Source organism: Petaurus breviceps, unplaced genomic scaffold, assembly GCF_028583685.1.
Source record: "Petaurus breviceps papuanus isolate PSGF00001 unplaced genomic scaffold, PetGlider_PUasm1.0 182, whole genome shotgun sequence".
Taxonomy (NCBI): Eukaryota; Metazoa; Chordata; class Mammalia; order Diprotodontia; family Petauridae; genus Petaurus; species Petaurus breviceps.
In genome coordinates this window covers 2,967,298-2,988,899 of record NW_027185786.1, presented here as the reverse complement: position 1 = coordinate 2,988,899, position 21,602 = coordinate 2,967,298, and the positions used below count along the sequence as shown (strand labels likewise).

Genomic DNA, 21,602 nt, shown 5'->3' with positions numbered 1-21,602 from the left:
CTCCCTCTTCTCAATAAGTGTTTTTTTTTGCTGTTGGTTTCTGAATTTTCCACTAGAAGCTTTCTAGATCCTGGTGGTAAATCTTGGTAGGGAATTTGTCCCTGAAGAGTTGTGATATAGAAAATAACAGACACTGGGGGGATGCAAAAGGGCATCATGATTGAACTGACTCTTTTGCCATGATTTATTTCAGCAACTATACCAGATCCTTACAGACTTTGATATCCGGTTTTATATGTATGAACTGCTTAAGGTAAGTGACATTCACAAGTAGTCAGCAATTTGTAAACAGACTTTTTGGGGAAGCCAATACATTGAAAGAGAAGATTGAGCAGGTGAACCTGAACTTCTTAAAACATTTCTCACATTCCAGTTGAATATATTTTTAGAGAAGTTTTCAGAATCTCTCGAAATTAAGGTTTTAACTGTTGCTTTGGGGAGCCCAAGGTACATGTGCTTTTTACAAGGAAAGATGGCATTATGAAAATTCTACTAGAAATTAGAATTCCTACTTTGCATGATTTTTCATGATTCTTTGATTTTTCCAATTAGTTCCTCTTTAGGATGAGACTGAGACCTCTGGCCCTAGCTCTACCCTAAACCGAAGCTCATTTGATGCTGTTATATAGTCAGGAGGAACACGAATCACATTGGACATTTGAGAGCCACAGGCATTGTGAACCTTTGCAATATTTCTATAGTTTACAGAGGAATTTAATGGTTCCTTAGCACCAAATAAATAGACATAAACAGATAATCCCAGAAAGATTTTGGAATAAAGTACTTTTGGGTCAGTGGGTTATTGTCACTGTGAAAGAAAATTATCAGAACAGAACAGTGTTAACGTTATGTCAACAATTTCTAAAACAAGATCCCAGAACTGAATATTTCACTTTCTAAGGAAAAGGATTATAAGGAGCTATATAGCTCTGAAATGAACATAATGTTTACATGTAGGCATTAACTTGAGACTTCCCTAAATTGGTGGACCAGACCCAAAGTAATGCTTATGAAGACTCCCTTCTTGCCTTAATGTTTCTGTCCCATGCCTAACCTTTCGGGGGCATCTGCTTGAGCAGTCTCTCCTGCTAATGAGGTATACAGTACAACAGAGCCAAGTTTACATGCTTAGTGGTTGGTAACTGGGAAAGATGACTGTAGTGAAGTTATTGATTTAAAGGCATTAAGTAGTGATGTAGTTTATTTAGTTTTTTTTTACTTGTTACCTTTGCAAAGCCATTCTTAAATCCCTACTTGCCCCAATCCTTTTTTTTTTCTTTTTGGGCAAAGGCTGGCTAATAAAACCACACCATGTTAACATAAGGAATAAACACTGTCTAGTGAATTGGTGAGAAGAATATCCATCTGTACAGCATCTCAGTGAAGAAAGGCACAGGGTGGAGGCTAGGAGTAAGGAAGGCTGGCCTGGTTATGCAGATGGGGACAGCCTGAAACAGTGATTGCTCAGTATCCATTAAGAGTTGGTTGCTTGTTCTGGTATGAGCTCCTGATTCAAATCCAGAATCCTTTCCATAGGAGCCTTGATTTCACAAGATACTTTCAGCAAAACATAGGATTCTCACTAAAGTAACACTTCTCCAGTACAAAGTGTAATCTCTCCAGAGGGATTCCTTGTAGGCAGTGTGGCCCTCACAGTGAGAGTTTGGAACTCTGAGGAGTTTCTGCACCCGGACTGCAGGTCCCCTGTGGCCCTTCAGCAGCTCCACGCTGGCACTAAATCATCCCTACTTTTCTGCTGAACCCAGGGCACCCACTCTGCACAGAGTGGGGAGCATGCAGGGGGTGGGCTGGTGTGGTGTGTCTGCAGATGAAAAACAGGACAACTCCAGCTGCGAGAATTCAAAAGACTTCATCAACCCATTTATCTGGGCACTGTCTAAAATTCAAGTGCTTCTGTGTCGATAGTCTCTGTCATGTGCATATTTGGTGTCTCTTTCCAATAGGTTAAAGGGACCTTTCTCTTTTCACCAGCTCCTCAGAAGAGTTTGCACAGGAGCATTTTTCCCTTTCTAAGGCAATAGACTTAAAATGTCTTGAGCCCCTTCCACTCTAGGTGTGGTCATAGGAAGCTAATAATGATTCTCAGAATGTCGGGCTGGAATCCTACATGGGACAGCTAAGGGCACAGCTAAGAAACGTGCTTTAGCTCCCATTTCTTCCCCTTCTCATGGCCTTGTACATGATTGACTACTTGAACTGTAATTAGGCATGAATCCAGTGTTTTTTTATAAAGAGTAACTCAGCTAAGCAAATGGATTCTTGCTTTAAAACATTGTAGGGGGAACTGAGTAGGTGGAAAAATATTTGGGACAGGGATGAGCATGACTGTCCCAAAAGGGATTACAGTAGAAGCAGGGAAGCCATGCAGCTTTCCTTTCTTCCCTTGATAGCTTTCCTTAGCTTCTGACAGTTTGGCATTTCACATTGACCTTGGACAAGTCACTGAAGCTAGTCCCTACTTACTTCTAAATGTAATGTAAAATGAGAGGTTGGTCTAAATGGCCTCAGTTTCCTTCCTGCTCTAAATCTATTATTACAGGGCAGGATTCTTGCCAGGTAATGAAGATTAAAGTTCTAGGGAGGATTGGGTATCTATTTTCAGAATGCTGTGCTCTGAGGAATACTCAGCTGGCCCCTGCCCTCAGAGAGCATATAGACTGGCAGGGGAATAAAGGTTCAACATTGACACGACGTCATGTGTGTCACAGCTAGATGCCTCGGAAGCTGGGAGAGGAGCGCTCACTTCTGACCAGGTTTAGCACAGTGTGAGATGTGTGCCACCTCCTGCTTGCTGGACGTTGTCAGTCCTAGAAATTCTCCATGGGGTTAGAGTTGCTTTTCCTTTTTTCCTTGCCCTTCAGACTTCTCTCAGCTAACAAGAGTGTGGCCTCTGAGACGTGGAAGTCAATATTCTCTACTTGATCTTACATGAGAGGACGTCTCCTTCTGCCCTTGGACAGGGTGTCCCAGGGAGAGGGACGGAGGGCTGGGTATACATCATCATGTCTCTTCTGTTTGTGTTCGCTGTTGATTAGGCCCTGGATTACTGTCACAGCATGGGAATCATGCACAGAGATGTCAAACCTCACAATGTTATGATAGATCACCAACAGAAAAAGGTAAGCTTTTATGCCTGGAAGCAGACTGAGATATGGCTGCTGGTTGTGTGTCTTGTTCTTGTTCTTTCTTCACCTCTAAATGCTGGTTTCCAGATTGTTTTGAAGTCACTACTTCACATCCAAGGAGGGTATAGCCTTTACTCTAGATTTGAGTTTTCAGCCTGTTGTTGATCATTATTCATGTTTTTGTGTTGGGTCCCTAAAGGAAAAGATGGTTAATGGATTCTGTCCCATCTTTTAAGACCTTCAGGCCAAGCCAGACTTGTAAGGCTTTTCTAAACTGGTTGTCATCCTGGTGATCTCTGGGATGGTTGATGGCAGCATTAGTAAGTGGGTTGGCCTTCTAATATTAGACTATGGACAATCTCAGGAGATGAGAAGCTAGTGTAACTTTACAAAACCTGGCAGATAGCAAGCAGATCCTAAGACCTTTGCTCTGGAATTATGACCATTTAACTAATAAAAATTAATAGTATTTAAGTAGAGCACTATAAAGAAATTAAATGGTTAGAAAATGTGGCCTGTTGCAATGTGTTGGGCCATTTATCTTCAGGAGCAGCAATCTAAAAACATTCTTGATGTATTTCTATTTTTGTCCTGTCTTTAGCTTCGACTAATAGATTGGGGTCTGGCAGAATTTTACCATCCTGCTCAGGAGTATAATGTGCGTGTGGCCTCTAGGTACTTCAAAGGGCCAGAGCTGCTCGTGGACTATCAGGTAAAACTGCAGGAGGGCTCTTCCTGCCTAGTTGTTGGTTTGGGTTAGTCCATAGCATTTGTTTCTTTAGTCTTTTCTCATGGATAACTTCTGAGTGGGCTGTCCCAGTGAAGACTGGGAGAGCAGGGCTAATGGGCACAGGCTCCTGCCAGCCTCCCTCACTATGGCCTTCCTGGTCTCCTCAGATGTATGACTACAGTCTGGACATGTGGAGCTTAGGCTGTATGCTGGCCAGCATGATCTTCCGAAAGGAGCCCTTCTTCCATGGCCAAGACAACTACGACCAGGTGAGGAGGCACCATTGGGCAGACCTTTGTGCTCTGCCAGCTTTAGAGAGCTGCCTGGGTCCTGAGGGAGACTGAGGGACGCGTTCCCCCTCCAGTTAGTGTGTGTTACAGGCAGAACTGAAGATCAGACCTTTCTCATTGCAGGCTGGCCTCTTCTGTTATTCTGCTCCCCCACTCCCCAGCCCCCATCAGATGGCCCCAGAAGGGAAAACTGGTTCTGAGACCTTACCTGACATGCCCGTGGTCGCAGCTCAAAAAGAACAGGGCTAGATTAAACCTGTTCTTTGAGAAGTCTCTTTGAGATTTCCCCCAACCTCACCCCATCCCCTTGCCCTCCAGCTGCCTGTCCTGTCACAGTGGTTTGGGGGGGATAGCTAGGGCATAAAGCCTAGCATTCTGGCCGCTGAATTATGGTGCCTGTGCCCCCTGGAGGAGTCGGGGGCCTCTCTGCCACCCCTGCTCCCTGAATTAGAGAAGGGGTGTGGTAGAGGCTGCAGGTCTGGCCCCTGACTCTACTGCCAGGGGACTTTGAGCAGACCGACCATGTTGCAGTTTTGGCACCTGTGCTGTGGAGCTTTCAGGCATGGGAGGGTCAGATCTCTTTGAGAACTGGGACTCATACAAATGTGACGCAGCCTTAATGCCCTCATTGTGTCCTGTCACTTCTCAGAACAGCAGAGGGCATGTAGGGATCCCTTTAATGTTTGCAATGGCTCCCCATCTCTGCCAAAGAAAGTGTGAAGAGGCATCTGACCTTCAGAGTACAGCCCTCCACAATCGACCTCCAGCTTACTCTTCCAGTCTCATTTCAGTAACAGCTCACAGTTACTCAGTCTGTCATGGTAGACTATGACAGTCCTCTCTCCAGACTCTCTTTTTAAGCTCTTACATTCTGGCTTCTGACCTCATCATTCCACCAGAGCTGCTCACCAAAGTTACCCTCGATCTCTGAGTTGCCAAATCCAGTGACTTTTCCTGTATCCTCATTCTGCCTGACCTCTCTGCCACTTTTGACACTGGCGGTCACCCTCTCCTCCTTGATACTCTCTTCTTTCTTGGTTTTCAGGACAATACCCTCTCCTGATTCTTCTCCTACCTGACTGCCTCTTCTCAGTCTCCTTTGCTGGATCCTCATCCAGATCATACCCTCTAACCATAGGTGTCCCTCAGGGTTCTGTTCTGGGCCCTCTTCTCTTCCTCCTGTATACATTTCACTTGGGGGTCTCATCAGCTCCCATGGATTTAATTACCATCTCTGTGCTGATGATTCCTGCCCTAGTCTCTCTTCTGGTCTTCAGTCTCGCATCTTGAGCTGCCTTCCAGACATCTCACATTGAACATCCAGTACACATCTTAAACTTAGTATTTCCAGAACAGAACTCATTCTATTTACCCCAATCCCTTCCCTCCTTCCTGTCTTCCCTATTACTGTCAAGGACAGCACCATCTTCCCAGTCCCCCAGGCATACAACCCTCACAATCAGACTGTTGCCAGGGCCTGTCCATTCATTTTGAAGCCTCTCCCCAATGCAGCCCTTTCTCTCCTCGGACACCCCACCACTTTAGTGTAGGCCTTCACAGTGTTTAACATTTGCTTGGTTAAAATGAACAATAATGCATAGTGCGCTGGGAAGCTTGGATACCAAATTCTTTCTCAGTGTAGTTGATGATAATGACTTAATTTGGCAGAGACGCATCAGTCATTGTGGCAGTCCTCCTAATGCAACTTCCTCGAGAGCTGGCAGGGAATTTGGTGCACGGCGGTTTTGTTAAATCTTAGTGCTGTGTTTCAGCTCGTCCGGATTGCCAAAGTGCTCGGGACAGACGAGTTATACGGATACCTGAAGAAGTATCACATAGACCTGGACCCACAGTTCAACAACATCCTGGGGCAGTAAGTAAGAGAGTGGGAGGGCTTTGGTGGCTTGTCTGATTTTAGAGGGAGGTGACAGTTGATAAAAGTGCATTTTTAAGATTGCTTCTTTCAGCTTTACACTTACATTGAAATTAAAACTCTGGAAATTTTAGATTCTCTTTATAAAACATGCAAATACCATTTACTTGTCTTGTGGAAATCCAAACTGCTTCTCCATACAATATGAATGCTTTTGTTCATTCAGAAGCAGATTCATATGGGAAACGTGATTAGTCAACATTAATAATCCTGAGCAAACCCCATAGAGTTAGTTGAATAAAGAGAAAATGTAAAGAGAAAAATGAGGGGGAAAAAACCTACCAGCTTTTTCCATGAAGAAAGCTTTGCTGAATATTAGAGTGATTGTAAAGTCACTAGCAGTTTGTGGAGTAAATTTAGTACAATGTGACAGTTTAGAAAAAAATCTAATTTTAAAGGTACACCAAATTGCCAGGCATTGCACATGCTTCTAGGAAGGAATCCCTGAGATGCCAGGGAATAGATCCTAAAAGTCATAATGAAGGTGGATTTGTTTATATTGCTATATCTTAAAACTAAATGAAGAGTTAGGGGGAAAAGTTTTAAGTATAGAAGAAAAGCTCTATATCAAATTTGGAAGGTTTAATTAACGAAAGAGGCTATTAATGTAAGTTGTAGGTCTAGTTGGGAGTTGTTTCGGTTCAGACACTAAGGCTTCATTCATCCTTCAGACACTCTCGAAAACGCTGGGAAAACTTCATCCACAGTGAGAATAGACATCTCGTCAGTCCTGAGGCCCTGGACCTTCTGGACAAGCTTCTGCGCTATGACCATCAACAAAGGCTGACTGCCAAAGAGGCCATGGAGCACCCTTATTTCTGTAAGTGCAGTGTATATAGAGATAGGTCAGTTCAATCAAGCGATGAATTGTAGAAGCTTTGGTTGAACTGTTCTTAAAAGCCATCATTAACAAGGCTCTTCTGTCTCGCACCAGTGAGGTCTGTAAGGTGCCTGCTTTCCCTTGAAGAAATGGCGTTATCTACAGAACTGGGCAACATTGTTTGTTAACTTAAAAGCTATAGAAAGCAGTTAATCCTGTTTCCCGCAGAGACGGGATAGCTTCTTACCAAAAACTATATTAAAATATTCACATAAAAGAGATAAAGATAGTATGTATTTCAGAGTGGGATAAATCACTTGTTAAAGAAAGAAATGAGAAGTGTTTGCATAAAGGAAAGCAAATAAAATTCTTACTGGCCTAATTTCTTATGACTTTAGTATTCAGGCATGTGTGGTTTAGGTGGAGGCTTCACTGTCGAGAATTTTTAGTTATTTGAACCTTGAGGTGTGCTAAATAATGCTAACTATGCCTAAATTCACTCTGTCAGTTGGGATGGAAGCTGCTAGCCACCTTGAGTTTGCAGTCTTCTGCTTGGCCTCTGTGCCATAGGCTGTGTAAGGAGTAGAGACGCAAGGCAGAACGTTGTGTAGTGCAGGCAGGAGCTGGACTGGCAGGCTCCTACCTCTCTCATTGCTCTCCTGATGTGGACAAAGAGCTTAGCATCTCCGATCTTCCTTTTCCTTATTTTTAAAACAAGGATCAAACCTGAAGTATCTACCTCCTAGGACTTCTGTGAAGATCAAAGGAGATAGCTTTAAGTTACATCTATAGGTCAGCTATTATTATTGTCTGGTAAACATTGTATTAACAGCAAATTTCCCGAGTCATGAGATCCAACCACAAAGGAGGAGCCAGGGTTTCCTTTAGCCTTTGGGTATATTTATATTCAGAGGTCTCAACAGGTCTGGGAAATACTAGCATCCAGATCCAAAATAAATTGCAGGAATGGCTGAACAAGTTAAAACGTAGGGAGGCGATGGAGTACAGTGGTGCTGTAAGTAGTGGTGAAGCAGAGGGTTTCACGAAACCTGAGGAGACTTTTATGAATTGAGGCAGAAGGAAGCGAACAGAATCAGGACAATAATTTATAGAGTAACAATACTGTAAAGACAGAAAACTTGGAAAAACTCAGGAACTCCGATCCATACAGTAACCAGCCACCATCCCGAGGCCTTGTGGCAAGATTGCCGTCCACCTCCTGACAGATTTGAACGTGAAGTTTGTTTTGCTTAACTATATGTGTCAGGGTATGAGAGGGTGGGGAGGTAGGAGAGAGAGAACAATGTGTACCTGAAAAAAATTTAATTGATTGAAGGGGCAGTTTTATTAACCTATTTTTGTGAAATTTTCTTTTTCCTTTTGAGTAGTATTCTTCACCATCATATTAATCCCTTCTTGTTGGCTAACCACACTTTTTACCAACTTTCTGGATCTCTTAGTATTTGAAATGGGAAAGTGATCTAAGAGGCCTTGTCCACCTACTTCACCTTTCCCTTCTGGCTGACATTAGTCTTACTCTTTTGTAGACCCTGTGGTGAAGGAGCAGTCCCAGCCAAGCTCAGAAAATTCTGTGCTCTCCAGTGGTCTCACAGCAGCACGATGAAGACTGGAAAACGACGGGTAATTCAAGATTGATGATAACCAATAAAACATCCAACCAAAAAAAAATCTTGAAGGAAAACTACAGTGTGATATGAGAAATTCTGATCGTTTCTTCTAAATGCAAAGAAGAGTTAAGGAATTTTTTTTTTTTAGTCTTATCAGAAAAAGAATTCCCAGTAAGAAGGGAATAGCCAATAGTCTGGCATACTTTAAGATCTAGGAAAAGGCCTCTCCTTTGGAATGAATGGGAGATGAGAAGTTCAGAGTTGTTGTAATACGATTTTCATTTTACAGGAAACCACTGTTCAGTTGACCAGCCAACAAACTCTGACTGTCTGACTTCCTATCTATTCCATTGTGGTCCTGGTTTCCTTTGGCGAGATCCAGGCTCAGGATTTAGCAAAATGTCAGCCACCACTGACCCAAAGGAGATAGTAAAAGTGACAGTATTTCTTTCTTTCCTTTTTTTTAAGCTCTTTACAAATTCATGTTTTACATATTTTCTTAATGGCTTGAGCTCTCCAGGGATTGTCCCTCATCACTGCAGTTTTCCTTTAAGTCTGCAAGAATATTCGAATGAACTGAGATCTTTGCTGCAAAACAATCCTCTTGGGTGCCATCTGTCATCACTTTCAGTCTCTTGATGTCACTGCCCAGGGCAGTCATTCTCAAAAAGTTATGTGTAAGTGTGTGTGCCCCAAAGCTCACTGCAGCCAGCACTGGTTTGTATGCTTGTAAGGTCACGGGTTGTTTTTTTTTTCTTCTGGCTTAGCCTTTTTCTGAGTTGGTGGTAGAATCTCACAGGATTTCCTTGCCCCAGACCCTCCATATACACATATTTTAATACTGAAACATAGGCCAGCACTATCAAGGAAAAAAAGTCAGTGCCTCTTAATTGGGGTAACTGGGTTAAAACTAGTGACCACCCTCTGGTTTATAAAAGGAAAGAAGAGAGTGCGCCACCTTAGTTTGTTCAGAAAAGACTTTGGGCAAAGTATCGACAGGGAACCTTTCTTCCGATGCCGTTTTCTCCTTTCCCCCTGACAAAGACAAAGAAGTCAAAGAAATGACTTCTCACGGAAATCGGAGGAATGTATTCTTTCAAGTTCTGATGTATTAGATGCATAAACCTAAAGTATTCTACTTGAATGAGATAAATATCATTCACGTGTCAAGAATCTGGAGTAGTGTTGGAAAGGCCCTGACATAACCTCAATTACTGAGGGAGGGATTGGGGGAAAGGAATACGTAGGACTTCAGTTAAGCAATGGAACGGCACCATTGGAGCAGGTGTGAACAGATTTGAATCCAGGATGCTAATCCATGTGTGTTAGCAGAGTAAGCTAGATTTTGAACTCTTGGGCTGTGATTCATTTTATGGGCGTGCCCGTCACCAGCACTGTTTAACATGGGTTAGGCCTGTCGATCACAGCTGCCTCTTGGAGGGCTCTGCTGGGATGAAAAACTATCCAGCAACAGTGGAGACTTGACATATTTAGGCTAGAACTAATGGTGTCTACCACCCTGTAGGATTTCTTTATTAACTATTTAATAATGCCATACTTTTTTTATATAAGGTTAGATTGTTTGTTTGAAACATCTGTTTACATTCCATATTCCAATAAAGTCATATTGGTATTGGTAGCAGGTCCTATCTATAAATGTAAATTCTATTTTGTCTTCTGGTCTGTGGGAATTTAAAATGCAAAAAAAAAAACACAAAAAACCTAAACACAAACCCCATCCCTGTCAAGTTGAATTTACAGACAAGGAAACAGATTCAAGAGCCAGGAAATGCAGAAGGATAAGGTTCTCATACCGCCACTCTCAGGCCCATATCACCTCTCCCGCATATTGACCTAGGGGTCTCATTGACCTAGGGGTCTCGCTCTACCTGAAAATAACAAAGAGAGAACATGAGTTACAGGCTAAACATGTCTCTCTGTGTGTCAGGCCACAAGACAGTTTCCAGTAGCCTGCTGCTTTGCCTTTCCTAGGGGACAGTTCCAGAGTCCAGGAAAGGCTGCTCTAAGGGAAATGGGTTGTTATTTCTTTAGCTTTCTGCCCCTCCCCTTTGGCCCAGAAATAGCATCCTCTGTGGGACCCTGGAGAGCCCACCCCTAGGATGGGGGAGCGCTAGGCCAGGCCTGAAGTGGTCCTGGCACGTTTCCTTCCTTGGCTTCATTTTCTCCCCAAAGCAACAGAAGCATGTTGAGAAGCAGAGCATTCTGCTTGATCTCCCTTTGCTTGCCTTGCCTTATTCCTCAGTGTCTGCAGCCCCTCTTCATTGGCCTGACATCTTTAACCTCAGCTTTGACACAGACTAGATGGTACGAGCACAGAGCAGCCCAGCTTTTTGTTGGAGCACTTCCCCAGCAGGCCCCGTCTGCATCTCCGGGCTTCCTGCTCGTCCTGCAGCGTAGTCGGTATGATCTGGACATTCACATACCTCTGCCTCAGAGCAGTTCTGTCTGCAGTGGCTAATCCCCCTTAGCTGTCAGAGCTCTGGACTTAATGTGGCCAATCATAGACGCCCCAAAGGGCATCACTTTATACATTGTGACTGATTTATCTTAGAAGAGACCTTGGTGACATGCAGAGCATCCTTCCTGGAGGTTCTTGGGCTAGATCACCGCCAGTCACTTTAATCTGGAATCCTGTCTAATGGCAGCAGAAGCAAAGTGCCTTTGGCTCTGTCTGTGTTTTCTAAAGAAAGGCAGAGGAGTGTGGCGAGAGCAGAGCGGTGCTGCTGCTGCTAAGCTAGGGCTGCACTAGTGTCTCAGGTACTGCCCGTGTTCCTAGACACAGCTGGGTGGGACTTCATGGATGTGATGGTTATTAGCAGTGAATAAGCATGACTTCAGAGCAAGAGTGTTATGCAAGAGTTTCTGGGGCTGCTGAGTAACCGTAAGAATTAATGAAGTACTTGTGATATTTCACTTCTGGTCTGCATTAGCCTTAGTCACAGAAGGGTGTCCTGCCCTGGAACTTGACAGTAATAATGCCAGGGGTGGGGGGAACCTGCCACATGAAGGCCACATGTGGCCCTCTAGGTCCTCAAGTGTGGCCCTTGACTGAATTCAAACTTCATAGATCAAATCTCAGATTGGATCCCAGGTTCCCCACCCCTGAGTTAGATCAATCCTCACCTTTGTTCCTGCCCAGATTGTGGGTCATTAGAGTACAAGAGAATTAAGAAACCCAAGTCCAAACCTCCTTGGTTTCCTTTGTCAATCATTTCAGAGACATCTGAGTGTCCTAGCCCAAGTACTCTGTTCTGCAGACGCTTCAAGTCTCGGGGCAAACAATTTTGGCTAGTAATAGGATCCTGGCTCTAGAACTGGAAGGGATGTCAGAGGTCATCTAGTCCAACCCCACTTTTACAGAGGAGGACAGTGAGGCCCAGGAGAGGAAGGGTCTTGAGCAAAGCAATAGGCTTTGTTTGGATGATTTTAGTGCTGAACGCTGGCTAGGAGTCACAAGATCTGAATTTGAGACCCCTGTCTCAGGTACTTCTAGTTATGTGGCCCTGGATAAGCCCCGTCTCAGCCCTCTGAACCTCAGTTTCCTCATCTGCAAAATGGAGTTAATGAGGCACCTACCTCACAGGGTTGTTGTGAGGATCAGATAAAATAACCTATGTAAATTAAGTGTTTTGTGAGCCATGAAAGTGTCCTTGATGTGCCTGCTGGGCCACTGGACCTGCACTATTCTGGAATGCTGTGTTTGGAGAGGAACTAAGGAAACATGGGGGCCTTAGGCAGAGGTCCTGCATGGTGGTGCCAGGGTAAAGAATGATTTGGGGGATGTGTGAATTAAAAGAATTCTGTGTACTACAGGCCAAGCAAGTGAAGAAAGAGGCTCTGAGGGGAGGAGAGGGATGCCAGGAAGTACTCTTCAGAGAAGGCAAACTTGGGACTGTATGTCAGACTGAGCTTTCCGAAAGTGTAAGTTACAGTGGCATTCTTTTAGAACCCATGCGGGTGAAGTAATAGAAATCTAGGATGGTACTGACCTCATACAAGAGACTGAACAGGGCTCTCAGGTGTCTGAAGGGTGTGCTTATTTGGTTAATAAGGGTGGGATGGAAACCTGGGGTGGGGGGAAGGGCTGCTTCCAAACTATGGAGGGGCATGGCATGGGCATCTGTTGGGCTGGGGGTGGGAGATTTCCAATAGCTTGCTCAGTAAAACCCAGATGATCCTGGTTAACTTGTCGTTGCCAGGTCTGATGAAACCTATGTTTAGGAGCAGAAATCTGTGATACCTTTTGTGAGCATGCGGCTCCTCCTGCCCAAAAGAGAGCTAGCAGCTTTAAAAGCCTAGAGGCTATTTAAAGCACCCTGGTCACCATTAATGCAGCAGCTTAATCTGAGAGCTCCAGAGAAACCAAAAATATATATATCCCACATATATATGTGGGAAACAGCTGGATGAAAAACTGGGAAGTAGAAGTGAGGAGATGTAGTCCTGTGTGGTCTCCAAAGTTTGCTAGACCAAATGTGGCTATTAGCTATATGGATTTCTTAAAGGAATTAAAACCCCCATACCCTGGAAACACCTCAGTAGGAATACATAAGTGATGCATGCACTTGGGGAAAGAAATAGCGAGCAATAATAAAGTTTTCTATAAATGCGATCCTTAACCCCTAAGTGAGTAGGGATTTTTTTTTTAAGTGGTCTTTTACAGTACCAACAAATTGGCAGGTTTTTTCCTGCTGAATCTTGGCTGAAAATGGCGCTTAACATTTTGGGGACAAATTGTGAAGCCCACCTGGAAAGTGCGGATAAGCCATCAAGAACTAGGATGCTGACTGTCTCCTGCTGACTGAAAAAATTCATGCCCAAGCTGTGATCTAGTTAAGACAAATGACTCCTTAAGATCCGATGATATGTCACTTGTATAATCTGTGCTGCTACATCTGCCCTTTTGGGGGTGGGGGGGAGGGAATGCCATGTTTAATCAAGCCTGTTTTCATAAATAAAAATTTTAACAACCAAATTGTTGATGTGGGGAGACTTGGTTGCTATGAGAACCTTAACTCTTGCATTTCCCATTTCTTGAGACTTAACTCTAAGATGATGTACATTGTGTTTGCATTTGATTCCCATGATTTAAAGGAGTTGGAGGGAGGCGGATCCTGTTAGGAATTGCCCTTTTACTATAGATAGCATCACTTGGAAGAAATAACTCAGGCACGCCCGACTCTTCAAATTGAGTGTCTTACTCTGTTGCTCACTTTTGGGTGACATAGGTGGCCTGAAATGCTGCTTTTATGGAATTCTGGTTGGCAATAAGTTTTTGCTTTTCATTTTTAAGTTGAACCATGTGCATAATTCTCAAAAAATTATTTTCCCTTTCAAAGTTGGAATCATGAAAGTTCAGCTTCCTTGAGTTTCATATATCTGATATATTCATATATATTGAGTTTCATATATCCTCTTCCCTGCACACCCTCATTCCGTCCAGCCCCCATAAGGAAAAGCTCCCAAGGCAAAGATTTCGTTTAGGGTTATATTTCCTACCTTCCCACATACTGGAGTATTAATGAGGCTTAATTATTTTTCCTCAGATTTCACACGAATGCTTTTGTAGATTCATTAATGTCTGAGTAGGGACCAAACTAATTTTTATCCTAAAAATAAAAGTTTTACAAAAATGAATTCATTATATACACTGACTTGCCAGAGAACCTTGAGGGTGGCCCATCTCTGGTCCTTTAATTCACTTGTGTAGACAGCTTTCAAGATTTCCTTTTTGGTGTGTTGCCGTCCTTACAGTTTTGCCACCCAAATGCAGAGGAGGGAGGAGAGGAAACATATCTCTTATTTCTTGGACCTCAAAACCAAATTCCCTCCTCCCCGCACCCCCTCCCCCCCAAATAGAATAATCAGACTTTACCATCATAGCTAAAAAGTGACATAACCCTTTCTTCTGGGTATTCTTAGTCTTAGAGTGGCTACAGAGTTTGCTGATGTTGCCAGGCTTTGCATGATGGTAGAGGGACTGCTGAACCCCAAAACAGCCTCCAGAATCTGGGGAAGACTAGCTCATAGTTGTGTTAAGAGGTATGGAGAAGCATGTTAGTCCATAGTACAGCATCAAATCACTGAACCCCATTCCACTGATGGGCATGCTGGCACAAAGCTTGCTATTGAGAAGCAAGGGGGAGAAGGGGACTAGAAGAAACCCTGGAGTAATCCTACACTCATCCAAGAAAATGACCACTTTGCTCTTTAACTGGCACTTGGAGCTGAATAGAGTTGGTATCCCATCAGCCAACCAGCCCAGATAATGGAGGCATGCCTTCAAAGCACACTGAGGCCTCATTAACCATCTCTTCCCTCCCATCTCTCTCCCCAGGTCTGATGCTGTTTCTCCCACTTTTCCATAAGCAGAACAAGAACCAAATCAAATGTCTTAAAAACGTGTGTACAGAGACCACATGCAGCGGACAGACACGTCACGGTGACAGGTTACGAGAGCAGGAACCACACCAGCTGAATGGCGACCAACAGTCTATAAAACAAACCTTACTTCTGAATGTAAAAGGTTCATACGCCTTTGACTTCCTGTTGACTTCCTTCTGACCCAGAAAGCATGGAAAATGTGAAGGGTATGCAAAATGGTTGTTGGTTAATGTTGCTCCCCCACTTCCTATATCCCCATCTCAACCCATTGACCTTTGGTCCCATGGTTCCCCCCACTCCCCCTTCCCCAGCAAACTGTATTATCTAGCTGGCCATGAACTCCACAGTGGGGAAATGGGGGAAATATATGGCATGATGGACAGTTATATATTATAATTAAAAAATTATATATTATTGAATAAAAGTTTTAAAAGAAATGTATGAAGAGTTTTCAGTATGGAAGGAGCAATGAGCTGAGACCCAGAGGGGCAGCTGAGAATTCCCAAAATGGTTGTTGAAATAGTGGCCCCGGCAGATGGGGCCATGCCGTGTCCTTGGCCAGAATGGAAAAAGGACAGACCTAGGAAGAGAATGTGTCAGAGCAGTTTTGTATAGAGGACTCCTCAGAAAGGTGTCAGATGTTTGAGGGATTGGGTGAGCTCGTTCTAGGGACTGGGCTGACCTAGGAGAACGGGGAGCAGGAACATTCAGTGAAACGTACAGGTTTCACATGGTTCCCTTCACTTTCCCTTGTTAATCTTCACAGGCCTTGATGACTAAGAACAGCCTGTCTCATCACAGGGGAGAATCTCTTCTTCCCCTAGCAGGTTGTATCACTGGCTGTCATCTGTGGCCAGCGAATAAAGCTTGCTTAGCTCTCAACAGTGAACTCAGGAAGATTATTTAGCTTTTCACTTTGCTTCCCATCATCCTCTTCCCTCAACACACACAGTCCATTCCACACCTTCCTTCTTCCCTATTCCATCCCCGCCTCACCCCTAATACTTCTGAAATAGAATTTTGCCATAAGAGTTAGAAGCTTTGGAGAGAATGAGTCTTTTGTCCTGGGTGGGGGGTCACAGATCTGTGGGACTGTCCACCTCTGACCACAATCTGAAGCTTGAAGGCTTCAGTGAAGTAGAATTTATAAGACCAATGAATCAGAAAAACAAAGTGACTGTCCCACATGGGCAAGGGGGACAAAATTGGGAAACACTTGTTTTAAAATAGGCTTTTTTTTAACCTTGAGCAAAAGTATAGTCAAGGAATTTACAGAGAGGCCTCTCCTGCCCCTCACCCTTCCAACACAGACAGGAGCAGTTGAGAAGAAAGTACGTGAAAGTGTGAGCTGATCTGTTTTTCTGAATTCTGTCTTTCCTTCTGGTAGTAAGAAGCACTAGGGAAAGAAAAAGAGAGTTCCTGGGCTTCTAATTGGAGCAGATCAGTTATGATGTAACCTAGGTCTCCATTGCTAGTCGGTCCCCCATGGCATTATTTTTCCTTTGTTTCAACAAGTGCTTATCTTGAAATAATGTAACTGTAAGCAAGTGTGTATACCCATTTTTTTTTTTTCTGAAGGAGTAGGGAGAGTTATCTGCCAAGTGGGGTAGGTTCCTATCTTATCTGTGACTTCTCAGAAGTATTGGAGCTTGAGGCTGTAGGCATTTTCAGCCAATGAGCTAAAACCTGGAGTATTAACAAAAGTAGATACTTAAAACTTATTTTAAGACCCAGTAGGACTCTGTACAACTGAATTTTGTGTTTCCCAGCTCCCTCTCTTGCTTTGTTTTCTTCCGACATCCCCTATATTTAATCTCTTTGTTGTAAGGCTACCTCTGATTCAAGGTTCTGCTCATCATTTTTTTTCACTTCCTGACTCTTTGAAAATGCATTATAGTACCTCTTTATAACAAGTACCTCCCTGTACCGTACGTTTCATACCTTCTAAACCTTACAGATGTGGTTCTTTGTATGTGCGTGTATATATAAAACATGTATTTATTATCCATGTGTTGGCCTGTGTGTGGATATATGTATCAATCCAAAGAATACTGTTATAGATGGCGTGTGCAGCTTATGGGTTGTCTTTTATTTTTTTCCATGAGGCATCATGTGGATCTTTAACATAGACTCTGTCCTTTTAATCCAGGTTGGGATCCTTCACAGTTTCTGCACCTATCAAATGAGGGGGGTTGGTCTGGATCAGTGTTAACCTAAGGTTCTAAAACCCCTTGGTTCAGGGATAGATTTTAGTGGATCTGTGAACTTAGATGGAGGTAGGAGGAAGGGGAATGACATCTTTATTTTCACTAATCTCCACCTGAAGTTTAGTATTTTATTCAATTATTTGTAAATATCATTCTGAGAAGGGGCCCATAGCTTCACCAGACTCCCCAAAATGTCCAATGATGCACAATAAAAAAGATTAAGAACCCCAGGACTAGACAATCTCCAACTAGGCTAGATGGTCCTTTCTAGCTCTAACATTCTATGACCCCAGGATCCCTTTTCAGTTAAATTTTAAATCAACTGTTAGCATTTATTAAGCACCTGCTATATTCCAATTATTGTTCTAAGCCCTGAAGATACAAAGAAAGACCAAAAAAAAAATCCAGTCCCTGCTTTCAGCTCCTGGTTTAATGAAGGAAGGCACCATACAAACAACTATATACAAATAAGATATATACAGGATAAATTGGCAATAATCAGCAGGGGGAAGGCACTAGCATTAGGGTGACTTGGGAAAGACTTCTTGTAGAAAATAGGACTTTACCGAGGCTGGGAGACAGAGATCCAGAGGGGAATGGGTTGTAGTCATGGGGGACACAGATGCTGAGAGTGCCAAGTAGGCCAGTGTCTTTAGATCAGACTATGTGGAAGGGGAATAAGGTTAAGAAGCTTGGAAAGGAAGGAAGGGACCAGATTATGATGAATTTAAAAAGCCAAACCCAGGAGTTGATATTTGGTCCTGGAAGTAAGAGGGACCCTCTGGAGTTTACTGAATTTTAACTCTAGAGTTCGGATAACCACATTTACATTTAGGCAGATGTCAAATGGGGAGGTTTCAGGTGGTTGGAAAAATGCTCATTTAGTAGAAATGAGCCTGGAAGGGAGCAGGTGCCATTTTGGGTCTTTTGGCTTGAGAATGAGATATTTAGGTATATTTGTTCAGGTAATAGTACCCATCACAAACCCCCCAGGGCCCTGCTTAAACAACCCCAAGTGAAAATGGAGAAGACAAAAGGCACCTCTTCCTGCTTACTTTTTTAAGAAAGATGCATGCCTATAACCGACCACAGGAAAGAATTCCATCTTTCCCTCAGGTTTCAGTTTGATAACCTACTTACTAAAGGACTTTGCAACTACTTTTAATTTCTTTGTTCCTAGGTTTCTGATATATTTTCAATCCAATAAACATTTTATTAAATCCCTACTCTACACTGGGCCCTAAGGAAAGAGACAAAGTAATCTTTGCAGTTGTGGAATCAGAGTTTTGCCAGAAGGTAGAGCACAAACACAGATCTTACACATCTTACAACAATAGATACACAAACACTGTTCACTGGAGGTGGGAGAAGGTCATTACCCCTTAGAATGACCCATTTGAGTTGGGCTTTAGAAATTCTATAGGAATTTCAGAGGTAGAGAGGGGGAAAGGTGGGACCTTCCAGGGAGAAGTAACAGTTTGACTTGGGATATTTGCCACCAATCCTCCCAAGGGGTTGGTGAGGATGAATGAGAAGATACCCGCCCAACTGTGAGAAGTTCTTGGGTGAGCAGTTATCACAACAAAACTTAGGAGCTTTAAGATTTTCAGAGCTCTTTATCTCCTATCTGTTTCGGTCCTCAGGGGAGTTAGATGCAATTTGCATTATTTCCACTTTACCAGAAAAACTTTACTCCACTGAGGAGACTGAAAACAGAGATGAAACAATTTTTCCAGACTCATGCAACTAATAAGTGTCCAAGGTGGCATCCAAAACCTGTAACTCCCAAGTCCAACACTCTGTTTGCTATAATGATGGCCAACATTTATATAGGACTTGAAAGTTTGCTAAGCACTTCACAAATACCTTATTTAATCCTCATAACAACCCTGGGAGACAGATGTGATTTTTGTTCCCATTTTACAGATGGGGGAACTGAGGTAGATAGGTTAAGTGACCTACCGAGGGTCACAAGCTAGTAAAGTGTCTGAGATTTGAAACTCAATTGTTCCTGAGTACTCTGCTTGTTTAAGATGTGTTGGAAGGCTATAGGTTTTAAAAGCACCTCTCCTCAGATGCCTTGTCACCCAGAGTTCCCTGCTGATAAATTTAAGACCAGCATTAGTGATGAACCACAGTCATTTAATGCCACATCAGCCAGTTCCAACTTCATTCCATTGAAATTTTTCCATTTAGGGAAGGAGTCAGTCTCCACCTTTGCCCCGAAGTGGTTATCGCTCTACTTCTCAGGGTCTCCTTTAACGATATCATTTATATAGATTAGATTTCCAAAGTTCTTTGCACATATTATCTCATTAGATCATCACAGCAACCCTGGGAGATAAGTGCTCACATTATCCCTCCTTTACAGATAAAAAAACAGAGGAGGACTGAGATTTAAAGGAGTTACCCAGAGTCACGTTAGTGTCAGAAGCAGGATTTGAAATTGGGTCTTTGTGACTCCAGGCTCAATATTATCTGCTACATTCACTGAGCTGCCTCTCATTCTGGAAGAAGGGGAAAATGTGCACTTGATTGGTGTTTGGAGAGGGTGGAAAATCCTTTGTGATTCCTTAGATAAAATGTGCTCTGAAGGAATTCTTTTAATAAGATCAATGACAAATGAAATTAGGTCAACAAGATTCTCAGTTCTTATAGAACATAAGTTGTGGGAGTGGGTGTCTTTGCTTGGGTACAGTTCTCTCAGGATTCTTTGATGGAACTCAAAGTGTGCTATAGGATTTTCTGCATTTTTCTGTGAAATTGAAGGCAAAATGTAATTGATGGTCCTTTTGATGGCAGTGGTAATGAGAATCTCCCACAATCCCGCTTTGTGCACAGCTGCCCTAATGAGGTAAGCAGGGCAAATGTTAGACGCTCCCATTTCACAGATGAGGAAACTGAAGCTCAGAGCAAGGAAGTGCATGCCTCCAGTTTCACAGCTACTCAGTGTCTGAGGCAGGATATGAACCTGCAGCTTCCACTATTACAGGTGATTTCAGTTAAGATCAGCAAATACCAGGTGCCTGATGTGGACTGGGCTCAACCCTGGAGGAGATACCGAGATGAATCACTGTTCTTGTCCTTAAAGTGTTTATATGCTAATGGGGTGTGTGTGTGTGTGAGGGAATAAGACACCAATCAATATGCATAAACAGCACAAAGCAGAACATACTTAATGTATGGCTGTGCTGCATAAAGTCTGAGGAAGGAAAGAAAGTGATAGTGTGGAGGCCACTAGGTGGCGCCACAGTGCACAGAGCTCTGGACCCAGGGTCAAGAAGACCTGAGTTTAAATCCCCGGCTCAGGCATTTACTGGGTTGTGACTCTGGTCAAGTCACAGTAACCTCTGCCTGCCTCAGTTTCCTTATATGTAAAGTGGGGATAATAATAGCATTTAACTATATAGCACCTATCTACCTACCTAGTTGTGTGGATCAAATGAGATATTTGTAAGAAGCTCTTAGCACAGTACTGGGCACATAGTTGGTGCTTTATAAGTACTATAATTTCATTATCAGTATCATCATTATTATTACAGAGCGGTTCATGGAGTTCAGAGAAAGGTAGGCTCCCATGCCCCAAATTCTTCGGGGTAAGTCAGTTCACCGGGTGGTATGAACACTCTAAAAGCAAAGTTGATTCCAGCGAGGAGGGGAAAAAGGGGAGTTGTCTAAATCTGAATCTTCCATGAGTGCACAAGAAACACCCTGACCATCAATATTTGTTAAAGGAATTTTAAAATATATAGATATTTAAAAGACACATGCTGAAGAGAAGAGCCAGGGGGCAGGCGGTTTTGTAAATTATGTTGGGAGTCCTAAAACTCAGAAGAAGCTGAGCCTGGCAAAAGAGAATTAAGGATGGTAAAAATGACTTCTTTTTCATGTTGTATTAGGGGAAAAGGAGGAGTAAAGATGGAAATGGATCATTGCTTGAGAGTGAGCCAGGATGATGAGATGTATCCCTTCTCCAGATGGAGCCAGAACCTCTCCATTTGTATTTTGTTTCTGTTTTCCCTTCCAAAAAGAATCATCTTTTGGACTGGAAAGGGTTAATAGGGAGTTGATAGACAAGCCACAATGTTATAACTATTTCAATAAAACTGGTTTCCTTTGTAATCCTATGTTTTTTATTTTATGCATTAAAAAACATTCTGAGAAAGGTACCATCCATAGGCGTCACCAGATTGTTGCCAAAGGGGTTCATAACACAGATTTAACACAGGTTTAAGATGTTCTATTCAGTCATTTTCAATCATGTCTGACTCTTCATGACTCTATTTGGGGTTTTCTTGGCAAAGATAATGGAGTGGTTCGACATTTTCTTCTCCAGCTCATTTTACAGATTAGGAAACTGAGGACAACAGTGTGAAGTAACTTACCCAGGCTCACACAGTCAGTAAATGTCTGAGGTCAAATATGAGTCTTCCCAACTCTAGG

General features: G+C 43.0%; 1 protein-coding gene across 3 annotated transcripts in view; it reads left to right on the top strand.

The window, feature by feature from the left end:
• The window catches only part of CSNK2A2 (casein kinase 2 alpha 2), a 38,977-nt gene extending 22,017 nt beyond the window's left edge, over positions 1 to 16,960 (top strand). For 2 of the 3 annotated variants that reach the window (XM_069087599.1, XM_069087601.1), the window contains 7 exons: positions 194 to 253; positions 3,057 to 3,140; positions 3,748 to 3,858; positions 4,044 to 4,145; positions 5,939 to 6,039; positions 6,771 to 6,919; positions 8,467 to 10,186. In XM_069087599.1, the coding sequence (XP_068943700.1) occupies positions 194 to 253; positions 3,057 to 3,140; positions 3,748 to 3,858; positions 4,044 to 4,145; positions 5,939 to 6,039; positions 6,771 to 6,919; positions 8,467 to 8,543 (684 nt within the window). In that variant the 3' untranslated portion in view covers positions 8,544 to 10,186. Of the gene's footprint in view, positions 1 to 193; positions 254 to 3,056; positions 3,141 to 3,747; positions 3,859 to 4,043; positions 4,146 to 5,938; positions 6,040 to 6,770; positions 6,920 to 8,466; positions 10,187 to 14,905 lie in introns of those variants that run through there. The other variant, XM_069087600.1, reaches the window with a different exon arrangement.
• The last annotated feature ends 4,642 nt before the right edge of the window (positions 16,961 to 21,602 follow it).